The sequence below is a fragment of the Mesoplodon bidens genome (assembly GCF_964165515.1).
Source record: "Mesoplodon bidens genome assembly, chromosome: 8".
NCBI classification, from domain to species: Eukaryota; Metazoa; Chordata; class Mammalia; order Artiodactyla; family Ziphiidae; genus Mesoplodon; species Mesoplodon bidens.
Window position 1 is genome coordinate 110609249 of NC_138165.1, and position 13165 is coordinate 110622413.

Genomic DNA, 13165 nt, shown 5'->3' on the forward strand with positions numbered 1-13165 from the left:
GCTCTTTTGCCAAAGGCCTCCCATCTGAGTGTATAATCTCTCCATCAACAGAGCTACTCTACAACTCAGTAATCACAGGAATAAAGGTTTTCCTAAACATTCCCCCAAGTGAGTGCTTTGTTATTTCTTACCTCCAGAAATGCCACTCCTGCTACGCACCACAATACTGACTTTGGGAAGACAGTTCTCATGTGTCACCACACTCTAACAGGCTGACTTTTAGAGCTCATTGCCATTATCCTGGAGTAACTGTCTCAGAACCGTAATGATCCCCTGAGATCCACTTTTCAGATGACTGCATTATAAGTAGATCATACAACGATGTTTAATAACCAATGAAACTGGTTTGTTGAATTAGCCTTAAAAGCACACTTTCTTGACAATTCATTCTGTAAAAAGAACTTTCCACTCAATCACAGATCTCTGGTTTCTTTGGAACACTGCAACCGTCACAGACACCACATCCAGGAACTAGCTCATCTTGGAAGGACTCGGCTGTGGGTACTTACAGGTTCTCCCGAGGCCAATCATTCTGCAAGGTGCCCACCTGACTTCTACAAAAACACACACAGACAGCCCACTACCACACAGATGGTGAGAAAATCATACGTACCTTGGGTGACAATGGTTGGCGGTTGCAAGACAATGTGCCTTTGGGCCACGCCAACAATGTACGGCAGTAATTGCTCCTGGACGTCCCCAAAGCTACGGAATTCCGGGACAGTAAACACCAAGTTGTCATTTGTAGCTATGTGCTGAAGCTCTGCCTTGGAGGCGGCCTGGGCTCCGAGGCCAAACGAGAAAATGCTAGCCTGCTTCAGTGCTATGACTGCGTCTCGGATTTCATCACTAGAAGGCCCAGCACTTATGAGGACCAGCACCTGGGGAACCCCTTCCTCCACTCGGCTGCCCCCTGCCCGGGTGAAGTGATTCTCCACCACAAAATCAAGGGCAAGGCCGACATTGGCCAACTCCCCACCGATGAACCCCAGGGCTTTCACTGCGTCCAGAACCTGAGCCTTGGTGGAATAGCTGTTTAAGGAGAACAGGGTTCTGGGCTCATCGCTATACTGGACCACCCCCACTTGGATCTGCTGAGTTCCAACTGAGAGTCTCTCAAGGAGATTTACAAGGAAGTCGCGAATGACTGCGAAATTGACACTTCCGGTGTTGTTTGATCCATCAATTAGGAAAATAATGTCAGCAGAGTCTTGTGCTTTAAAAGAGAGAAATGCAAAAAATGTGAAAGCATTAGAACAAGTGACCACATGCATCGTTCAGTGTTCTGACATGTTTCTTGGGAAACCAATAAGAAACACGAAATACGGACAAACAAAACACATGTTGATTAAGGAATGTGAAATTCTCTTTTAGTTCTGCATTCTGAATGCATAAGAGGCAACTTCTTAACAGAAATGATGGTGTTAAGTAGGGCATTTAATATCAAATTTTCTTCTGTGCCATCTTTGTCGTCAAATTTCAAAACATATTCAATTTCTGGGTATATTCTGAAATTTTCTACTAAATTTGGAGGGAACTGTAGTTGCATGGAATTATGCATTACCATACCTACAGGAGAAAGTGAAGGAGTATATTAACAAAGGTCCAAAGATGATTTCTAATTTGAGGACATTTCTCTTATAATCCTCAAGTCATTATAAGAATTTTCTTTGTCCAAATCCACAGCACAAAACAGAATCCCAGATTTAGGGTCTGGTGATTCATCATCCCAGTATGTTAAACACTTGATTCCTTGAGCAACTGTTGTTCCTTCTTTTTTACTTTAAAAACCTGGCTGTGTATCTACCACTTTGGGAATATGAAAAGAAGAACTCAAACAACATTTACAGTTTTGATTCAAAAATACTCTGATATATTTTGGTTTGATTTTCGTTTCTTAAATGACGTTTAGTTGCGTGAAACTCAAATGCAAGTCTGGGATTCAGCTAAATGTTTTCTTCATTTATTTTTGCCATTGCCTCTATATTCAATCACAAAATGCAGAACAATGTTAAGCAGAGTGATATGAAACCAGTCATGACATAATTATCCAACCTTATTTTTATGACATCCTAGATCGAGTGTCTGGCAGGACCATGGGCATCTAGTAAACCCTGAATCAGAATTAGCTCTGGAGCTACACAAATGGACATAAAAAGGCTGACCAAGATCTCTTTTCTCCCCACAATGGCAAACATGACACTTCCATTCTGTTACTGAGAATGGGGGTTTCACAGAAGCACTGCGCAAGGAATAGCAATCAATAAACTATGAACCTGGGTGGAATATTTCAAAGGCTCATCTGCTAGAATGTTTAAATCTGGCCGATTTAAATGATATGAAAAGTAAAATTATTCTAGCAAATATATTTTAATAACTTAAGTATGTGTTAGGAATAGGAAGAGATTTTATGTGAGCATATATGGTATTTATATTCTGGATTTTAGGAAGCTATGTTTGGAGTATAATTGTAATATTATATGTACAATCATTCATTCTGATATTTTTAATGACAGTGAACATTTTATACATAAAATTAATTTTTCCTGGTACCAACAAAATTGCTTTTACTTCCACAATGGAAACAGGATACAAATCTTGTCTCATGAAATTAAGGAATTTTGCTATAGTGAAATGATGTTCTTACCCAAGCTCTCCCCTTGGGGAATCTGAGCCAAGGATGGCTGCAATTGGGATTACTGAAATCAGAACTGCTCTCTTTCTCCCCTTACATACATGAAACCCCTAACAGCAATTTTGCAGAGGAATTCCTTTCATAGGGAAAGATACTAATGTGAAAATATCTTGTAAGGTTTTATAAGATATTAACTTAGCGTTTGCTAAGAATTGCAAAGCATTTGCTACTCTTTAGCCAAACCGTAAGGTTCCTGAAGGATCTTATGGGATGGTGCGGTGCCAGCAGTGTGAATTATGTTGCAAGCCATAGAAATGGCCCACATGGTGCCAGGAGCTCCAGGTTCAGCAAACCATACCACAAAATTCCTCAACACTTCCCAGGCCTAAATCAATGACCCGAGGGACAAAGGAAGATTTGCCCCTTACTCAGCAAACTGAGACCTTTAAAGGAAGGACTAACTCTGAACCTAAGATCAATAAAAGAAGAACGATCTCTAAATCACAGATGACTCATTCCTTATTAATTTATTACTTACTTTTTGATTGCAGTTCACAATAGAATAAATAAAATAACAAACACTGAGGGAAAACCCTTGATTATTGCTCTTCTAAAAAGCTGAACCACAGCAGGTCATAGAAAAATGTTGGATAATTTGTCATCACTGAAAAAACCACGTTGTCCTCTTATGCACACAATGATGGGACACACAAGGGCATGCTGTTATCCAGGAGAGCCGAAGCCTCAGACAGACACAAGAGAGACTGGTTCTTGTGTACAGCAAGGCATACCAGGGATCAATATTAACTCTAAGAGGAATCAGATATTTCTAAAATTTAAAATGTGAAGTTGTCTGGTTTTCTGCTTTTATGGCTCATGTATCACCCCATCTGTGGCATTTTCTATGGAAAAGTTTCGAAACATCCATGGAAAAATCATAGGTTCCTTCAACATCGTTAGAAACACTACTTTCCTGAGCACATTGGTGTGGGCACAATGCTTTCCTTAGCTCATGGGATGCTTCCTTTTTTCAAGCAAAATTTAAAAGATCACATTTGTATTTCCTATGCAAACACAAAACTGCAGATAGGTTTTGTGAGTTTTCTAAATCTTTATATTTTGCAAAGAAAAGAAAGCTCATCCTCACTGATATATAGGTCACCTTTAGCTTTTGCTTTAGTAAAGCTTTTGTATTTTATATCCATTGATAAAAAGGAATTTTAAAAAACACAACTTTCAGTGATTACTTGAGTACGGTTCATTTAGAACAGTGGCCATCATATATATATATATATATATATATATATATATATATGAATAAGTTACCTACCTAGTGGGCAGGAAATGGAAAGAAATGGCCCTAACTTATTAGCAATCTCCATAATGCCTTCCTGACTACCTTTCCCAAAAACTATAAGCAGAGAATTTTTATTATTATTATTATTATTATTATTTTGCTGTGGAACATGCAGTGGGACATGATACTGGCAGAATTGCAGAGTGAAGTTAATTAGAAAAGACAACATAAATGGATTAATATACCACCCTGGTGCTGCTAGTGGCTTGAACACTAGAACACAGAGATGCTTTCTTGGCATAAAAACAAAGGTTTTGTCATCTGTGTGGAAACAGACTATGTTGACAGGCTCGTTTAGCATTCATATGGTAATCTAATCATTTATCCATTTATTTAATGGTTAAACATAATGGCAAACTCATCCACCCTTTTTCCTGAATTGGCCAAAACACCAATAAAGAGAAGATGTTCCATTTCCCTCCTGATCCCTTTCATTGTTTTTGACATGGATGAGTTATTACCCCTATATTCAGAAAGGCAATGATTAGTGAATTATTGATGCTGAGAACATTGTAGCAAATGGAAAAGGTCATTAGAGCTGCCATCTTGTAACCTCCTTGTAACCTGCAGTGCTTGGTTTGGGGTGCTCTCAGGGTCCACCTTCTTTTCCTGTAATCTGGCAGGATCGACACTAGTGTCATAATGCAGAGGTGAGACACATCATTTGAAGTAGGGAATGCTATTCAGGTTTAATGCAAATAATCCAGACTGTGCCTCACCCCTCTCTTAGAAGTAGACCCACTGGTAGGGTCATGAGCCCTCCCACCCCTATCAAAGCTGAAATCACGGATAACCATTGGGGAAACCATTTTATGAACAATCTCCTGAAACACCTTGGGGTTGGTTAGTTCTGAAACCCTTCTCTTAACCACGATCTGCCTCCCAGCTCCTATCTAATGACGTCTACCCATCTTGCTCCCCACTCCTTCTTTTTGGAATCTCTCTTATGAAAAACTGATGTCTAGTACTATTTGCCTAAAAAACACCATTATTCTGATCATAATCCAGAAAGCCTTTCTCTGGACTCCTCCTCAACTGCCTCTAGGTCTCTTCCCCCTCATCCTGGCCCCTGCTCCTCTGGCTTTCCAGAAGTCTCCCAGCCCCTTCCAGCTCTCATCTGCTTCCCCGCCCAGCCAGGTCCCCAGGGCGGGCTATTTCAGGAACTTACTAGCTACCATCTTAGCAATGGTAAATTTCCTTCCCAAGAAGATTTTCTTGCCTCTCTATCATCCTCTCTTTGCAAGCTCCAACCTGGTAGCTTTTTTCTTCCAAGAGTGCCTGAGATACCTTCAGAACACCAGGGAGCCATGCTCGTGGACAAGACCCCAGGCTGTGGTCTCTGACAACAACTGGACATCACTGCAAGTCAGCAGTTGCTTCTTGATCCTTTTTTGTGATCCTTTCCTCATATCCCTGTTGCAGCTGTTCAAACATAACTTCGATTCCTCCAAGCTCCCAAGCACCACTGCTTCTCTCCCTCTGTCATCTTCTCTTATTGGATGATTGATGCCAACTCAACCTGAACACTCTCAACGTCTCCCCTTTCCACCTCAATATCTTAGAAATATGATACCTTTCTCCTCCTTTCTCTTCATCTTGTGGGACACACATCTCTCCTTCCAGAGCTCATCTCTCCCTTGAGCTCTCCCACCCTAGATTTCTGCCCACTCACCTAGAATTCTCTGCTACCCACTGTCAGTTGGCAACTTGGACTCATTTTGGGACACAGGGAGTTCCCTCTGTCCTGCTCATCACTGATGAGGAAGCCTAGCCCTGGTCAGAATTGCTGTGGTGCAATACATTTGAAATTTACCTGTGGAATTCCTTCCCTATCAGTCTTTAGGCACTTAGCACTGGCAAGAGAGCTAATAGGTGTGACTGGTTAAGTGACTTGCCAGACAATTTGTTCCATGCACATCACCATGCATGAACACATCCATGTAAAGTCGCTGCATCATCAGTACTTCCAGAGTGGCAGTGATGAGGACCATTGGAATCAGAAGCATCTCTATGGGCACAGCCATGGTGACAGTGTGGAGGAGAAGTGAGAAAACCCACTCCAGAGCCAACATGTAAGGGCCTCCAGCTCTAAAACTCAATTTCTTCAAAATAGATTTGGACTGGATCGTCTCTAAGGCGTCTCACAATTCTAATTCCATCAAATCTCTGAAATAAATCCCATAAAGTCAAAGAGAGGAGCTCTGCGTGTTGCTTCACTGGACCCAAAGTGGACCCCCCCTCCCCCTCCACTCAAGCTCTTTCAGACATGGAGCTTTCTTTAAAGGAAACGGGCTCTCTATCCCAGGAACAATGAAGGGATTTTTGTTAGATGCCTGCCCAGCCACGCTGAGTCTGTCTTGTCCAAGGAAGGTAGAAGCAACCTCTTGTGGGGTCATAATATCAGGATGTGCTTTTTTAGAGTTAGAATATTAATTGGCTCAAAAGCAAAGAATTCCTCTTGAAGGTAGATGAATTGCTCTGTTTTGGAAGGAGACTACAGAGAATATTCAAACCTTTGTTTTTAGACCTGTGAACAGGCATCTCTTCCCTAATCCGCCCACCATCTTTTAGCCATAATATTGCCTAATGCCAGCGGTTGCCAAGCTTATCTCCAAAGAAGAGCGAGGCAGGCAGCAGCTTGGTGATGTTGCCATTACCTGTGATGTCTTTAAGGGTCTCTGTGCCTCCAGCCCTTTCTGGAGTCATGGATGAATGCACACAGGCCACTAAGTTTCCTACTATGTCATGAAGTGAGGTAAAATTCTCTAGGTTGAAAATATGCGTATTGAGCAGTTCACTTGCTGTTTCTTTTAACGCTCCTTCATCTGCATCCTCAACTCCAATTGCAAACACGTTAACATCAGCAGATTTAAGTTCCGCTGAAGGCAGAGCAAGGGCATCCTTCGAGTGTCCATCGGTTAACGCTATGATAACCTGAAGGACTCCATCTCTGGCCCGGCTTCCGGCAGCCTCAGTGAGGTGATTTTGCATTACGTATTCTAATCCTCTTCCAGTCTGATTGCTTCCCCCAGTATAAGACATGTTGGAAACATGGGAGAGGACTTCTTGTTTAGAACGATACGTATTTAACAGGAACTCGGTATCTGGGCTGCCGTTGAACCAGACCAGAGCAAAACGGAAATCGTTTTCTCCCACAGCTAAGGATTTTATAACATCATATAGAAACTCTTGAACAAGTTGGAAATGTTCCTTTCCAATGCTCCAAGAGGAATCCACTAGAAATATTATATCGGCAGCAGCGCCATTTTTGACATCTTTAAAAAAGGACATTGGTTTAGATGTTTCTCCTGTTCAAGAAATGACTTCCCATTAGTGCAAAGCCTTCCTCAACTCATTCAGTTTCCACTGTGCTGTTACTAAATAATTTACATCTCATGTGTGAAACAGGCGGGGACGCTGACTTACCTGAGAGACAGAGACCTGGACACATGGACCCAACAGCTGTCAGTGCCCAGTCATTGGCCCAAGTTCCATATGCAATGACTGCCATACATGGACCAGTAGCAGGTTCCACAATGGGGAAAAACATTCCCTGGCATGTCCTTTAACTCTAGATGATTCTTTGTGGTAGTTTGAACCCCAAGACCCACCTGCTCAGATGGGAAGGATATCCTATCACAGGTAACCAAGCATCATCTTAGAAATTCCTTCCTCAGCTTTGGGTCTGAAACTGGGCCCGGACAAGACAGAATACTGAAATCTACTACTGTTTTACCTCCCATGCTTTGGGCAATTTGCCAGAAAAATAAATGTCATAAATACATCTTAAGTGAAGAAGACTTGTATAACTGTAGGGAAGGGCAAAGTCTCATTTTTTTCAGACTTTTTAGCATGAAGAAAGGTACCCTAACTCGTCACTACATTTTCAGAGCCATCTAAGCCCTCTTAGATGCTGAACAGTATTCATCTCTTTCAAAGATGAATCCAGGGCTTCCCTGGTGGCGCAGTGGTTGAGAGTCTGCCTGCCGATGCAGGAGACACAGGTTCGTGCCCCGGTCCGGGAAGATCCCACATGCCGCGGAGCAGCTGGGCCCGTGAGCCATGGCCACTGAGCCTGCGCGTCCGGAGCCTGTGCTCCGCAACAGGAGAGGCCACAACAGTGAGAGGCCCACATACCTCAAAAAAAAACAAAAAAAGATGAATCCAGTTCTCTCTCAAAAGTAAGAGCAGGAGGCTCCAGGTGCCAGGCTGTGGGTGGCTGGGAAGTGCCCTTCTGCACTGGGCCAGGCTGGCTGTGCACAGCAGGCCCCTGGACTCTACTCACCTGGGGCTGACCCAATGCCCCAACCCATCCTCCCCTGGCATTGAGGTGGTCCTCACCAGGCCACCATCTAAGAACTACCAGGTCTGGAGGGAGAATCCCCATCAGAAGCTCAGCTCTCCAAGCAAAGCAGAGGGACCCAAGTCAATTCTGCCCAGCTCATAATACATGAACCATTTCTCATTTTTCTAAAACTCTGCAAGCAAGTTCTTAATAGGATTAGTTGGGATGTATTTTTAAGTGATTTGGGGAAACTGATATTTTACAGATTTGATGATTCTAGATGAAAAATGTCTTTTCCTGCCCAGAGTGGGAAAGAAATGGTGACATTTGTGTTTGTTTTTGTTGTTTTTGTCAGGGGAAATAATTTTTTACTCTCAACCATTGTCTTCTCTGGGTTTTATGTGCCCAGCCATCAACCAATGCCAGAAATGTGGAAAAGCTCTTCAGATGGTAAAATATTTTCGACACAGACTTTCTGCTCACACCCAAGGTAAAAACAAACCACTTGCAAACCACCACCAAGATATCAAGCCCAAGTTTCAGTAAAAAAGAATCTCTCTCTCACTGGATAAAGAGGAGCAAAAAGTCTGTAAAATAGATGAACATCCTGTAGCCAATGGCTTGGCTATCTCTTCAAAGCTTACCTAAGCTCTATATTCAGCACATGATATCTAAGATCTAAAATCAGAGAATACTGTTCCTTTTAATGAAATGAAGAGATGTTTCTGGAGCTTACCTGCTTGTTGTTGTGCATGAGTAAAGGAAAAGCCTGAGAAAAAAAGGCAAAAGATGGCCACTAAAGGCAAATGTCGATGCGTCCTCATTTTGATTTTGTCTAAGCACCAAGTGAGAACCTATGAGAGAAAACAGGACAAAGGAGAATGATCAGGTCTTGACTCCCCGATTACTAGTGAATGAATCAAGGATTTATCCCTTTTATGAAAAATAGTTTTGACTAATCATAGACATGAGAATCTTTGAATCTCGTGATTGTAGGACTTTGGCCATAACTAAAAATTGTGCAGTTCAACTTCTTTTCCTCTCAAATTGAGGCAGGCAAAAATAGTATATCACGAAACAAATGGCAGAATGAAAAAGGATCAGGAGAAAAGGTGCTCAGAGGCACAAAGGGGCAGGTTGGTGATGCCCAGCCTAACAGTCAATCATGTCTAAAGGAATCCCGCAGGGAAGCTTCCGTTCAGGGAGGGAACGGACTTCATCCAAGTCACAACGTGTGCCAACACAACCATGGCAGCTGGGACCATTTTGAATCTTGCCCTCATTCTCTGTTAATATTTAGCACTTTTCCTCCAACAAAAACCTTCTGTGTGTCCAACTCCAATCACAGGATGGAGCACACCCTGGGATACTGAATTAGCAAGACTGAAGCCAGTCATGAGGGCTGACGGCCACGTAGCGTGGTCTCCCATGCAAATTTAACTTCCAGCCAGCCGGGCTCAAGTCTGGATGGGTGCAGTAGGCTGTGTCACCATCACTTTTCCCTTCAAGCAAACACCACCTTCTCCCCATGCCACATCTGAAAGCACCCTGACCCACACCAAACCTTCAGGTCAGCATCTTCACCCTCCAATCTCCAGTGACAGCACCTTGAGGGTCTGGGCTCTTCCTTATGACCGTCCAGAGAGCCGGCCTAGGTCTGCTCCATCTGGGCTTAGGTCCCCTTGCAGGACATCACCTCTTTTCTCTTCCCCTTGATCCAAGGCTCTGGTTTCCCCCAACTCTTTCTTAGGTCTTGGGTATATGACCTGTGCAGACCCACTAGACCCCATGCTTGATTTACTGATTTGTAGTTGCTGTCTTAAAATTCTTAATAACTTTTGGACAAGGACCCTTCATGTTCATTTTGCACGGAGCCCACAGATTCTGGAGTTGGTCCTGGCTACAGTTGTGCATGTGTATCAATGACTCTTCTTACCCTTACCCAGACTTAGCAGGAGTTCCCTGGTGAGAGCCTTGGGTAACAGCATTAGAGAGGAGGGGCGTGCTGGTCAAAATTATTGGTTATTTTTTCTTGTCCTTAGTTTCAAGAAGTACTATTTAATATTGAAACTTATGTAGTATAGACCACAGTCAAGCGAGAAATCCCATTTGGTTTAAGAAACCTAAATATTTTCATCTGGAGAGATTGGGTTACCATCATAATTTACAGCTCATTGTTAGGGTTTGAAGATTAAGAAGGCGGCCTTGGGAATTACAGCGTGAAAAGGTAGTCATCATCAGTATAAATAAAAATCAAAAAGCTCTCTCTCTGAGGCACTTTTTGTTAGAAATAGAAAAACAAATCCTAAAATGCATATGGAATTTCAAAGGACCCAGAAGAGCCAAAGCAAACTTGAGAAAGGAAAAATAGAGCTGGAGACCTCATATTTCCTGATTTCAAATCATATTACAAAGCTACTGTAATCAAAACAATATGGGACTGGAATAAAGACAAACATGTCAACCAATGGAATAAAATAAATATTCAAGAAACAAACCCTCAAGTATATGGTCAAATAAGGTATAACGGTACCAAGGCTACACAATGGGGTCAGGATAGTCTCTTCAACAAATGATGCTGGAAAAACTGTATATTCACACGCAAAAAATGAAGTTGGACCCTTACCTTACACCACTTACAAAGAAGTAACTAAAAATGGATTAAAAATGTAAATGTAAGACCTGAAACTAGTATACATTTAGAAGAAAATATAGGAGAAAATCTTCATTAATATTGGGTTTGGTAATGATTTCTTCCATATGACACCAAAAGCACAGACAACAAAAGCAAGTACAGACAAATGGTATTTTATCAAACTTAAAAAACTTTTACACAGCAAAGGAAACAATCAACAGAGTGAAGAGGCAACCTACAGAATGGGAGAAAATATTCACAAACCATATATCTGATAAAGGGTTCATATCAGTGCACGTAAAGAACTCCCACAACTTTACAACAAGATCTGATTTAAAAATAGGTAAAGGACTTGAATAGACATTTCTCCAAAGAAGACATACGAATGGCCAATAAACATATGAAAAAACACTCAGCATCAGAGAAATGAAAATCAAAACCACAATGAGATAATTCAAAAAGAGTCATGTACCACAATGTTCATTGCAGCTCTATGTACAAAAGCCTGGACATGGAAGCAACTTAAGTGTCCACTGACAGATGAATGGATAAAGAAGATGTGGCACATATATATAATGGAATATTACTCAGCCATAAAAAGAAACAAAATTGAGTTACTTGTAGTGAGGTGGATGGACCTAGAGTCTGTCATACAGAGTGAAGTAAGTCAGAAAGAGAAAAACAAATACCATATGCTAACACATATATATGGAATCTAAAAAAAAATGTTTATGAAGAACCTAGGGGCAGGACAGGAATAAAGACACAGACATAGAGAACGGACTTGAGGACATGGGGAAGGGGAACGGAAAGCTGGGATGAAGTGAGAGAGTGGCATGGACATATATACACTACCAAACGTAAAATAGATAGCTAGTGGGAAGCAGCCGCATAGCACAGGGAGATCAACTCGGTGCTCTGTGACCACCTAGAGGAGTGGGATAGGAGTGTAGGAGGGAGACGCAAGAGTGGCAATATGGGGATATAGGTATATGTATAGCTGATTCACTTTGTTATACAGCAGAAACTAACACACAATTGTAAAGCAATTATACTCCAATAAAGTTGTTAAAAAACAAACAAACAAACAAAAAACCACAATGAGATATTGCCTCACATCCACTGAGATAGCCACTATCAAACAAACAGTAAACAAGAAGGGCTAATGAAGATGTAGAAATATTGGTACTCTTAGGCACTGTTGGAGTGAACGTAAAACACTGCAACCACTTAGAAAACTGTATGGAGGTTCCTCCAAAACTTAAAAATAGAATTACTATAGAAGCCAGAAATCCAGCTTCTGGGTACGTATCCAAAATAATTGAAGACAAGATTTTGAAGATATATATATACACCCAAGTTTAATGCAGCATTATTCATAATAGCCAAGACGTGGAAACAACATAAATGCCCATCAATGGATGAATGAATAAAGAAAATGTGGTATATACATACAATGAAATATTATTCAGTCTGAAATAAAAGAAAGAAATTCTGTCATAGGCTACAACATGAATGAGCCTTGAGGACATCATGATAAGTGAAATGAGTCAGTCGCAAAAAGACACGTACCTCAAGATTCCACTTACGTGGGGCATCTGAAATAGTCAAACTATTAGAAACAGAAAATAGAATGGTGGTTGCTAGAGGGAGGGGGAGGGGGGAAGGAGAGTTAGTGTCCAAAGGGTACAGAGGTTCAGTTCTGCACGATGAAAAAGTTCTAGAGATCAGTTACGCAACAAGGTACATGTAGATAACACTACTGTACTATTCACTTAAAAATGATTAAATGTGCTCACTTGCTCTACTCTGGGAATCTTCCAGGCCTTTCCATCCAGTCATACCTTTCTTCCCCACACTCTGCTAGACCTATTCCTGAGTTTGTCCTTTGGAAAAAAAAAAAACAGCACATGTGGTCTTTGTAAGTTTTCTTAATTGAGGATATCCAGTTTAGAATCATGTAAAGTCTATGTCATGTGTGTTTTACTACAATCTTTAAAAGGATAGGAAAATTTACCTGAGATCTTTTAAAGTATGGGTTACTCCGTACACCTAAATTGTAGCCATCAGTTTAACAAGAATGGTATAAATGTGGCATCTTTTTTTTGAGGCATGTGTCTTTAAGAGCTAAAACAGGAAAACAATACAACTGCACATATCTTCTTAAAGCATATGTATGTGCCCCTATAATTAAATAACACAACATTTGTCCTTGCTCCTAAATAATATTTGGAAAGGAAGAAGAAAATAAGT

At 41.3% G+C, this 13165-nt stretch overlaps 1 protein-coding gene across 6 annotated transcripts in view; it reads right to left on the reverse strand.

Moving 5' to 3' along the window:
• The window catches only part of COL6A3 (collagen type VI alpha 3 chain), an 86337-nt gene that overhangs the window by 60284 nt on the left and 12888 nt on the right, over positions 1 to 13165 (reverse strand). For 3 of the 6 annotated variants that reach the window (XM_081242742.1, XM_081242741.1, XM_081242740.1), the window contains exons 2-4: positions 9014 to 9131; positions 6650 to 7267; positions 614 to 1216 (exon numbers count right to left, since the gene is read on the reverse strand). In XM_081242742.1, coding sequence (XP_081098868.1) covers positions 614 to 1216; positions 6650 to 7267; positions 9014 to 9101 — 1309 coding nt within the window. In that variant the 5' untranslated portion in view covers positions 9102 to 9131. The remainder of the gene's footprint in view (positions 1 to 613; positions 1217 to 6649; positions 7268 to 9013; positions 9132 to 13165) is intronic. The other 3 variants (XM_081242745.1, XM_081242744.1, XM_081242743.1) reach the window with 2 other exon arrangements.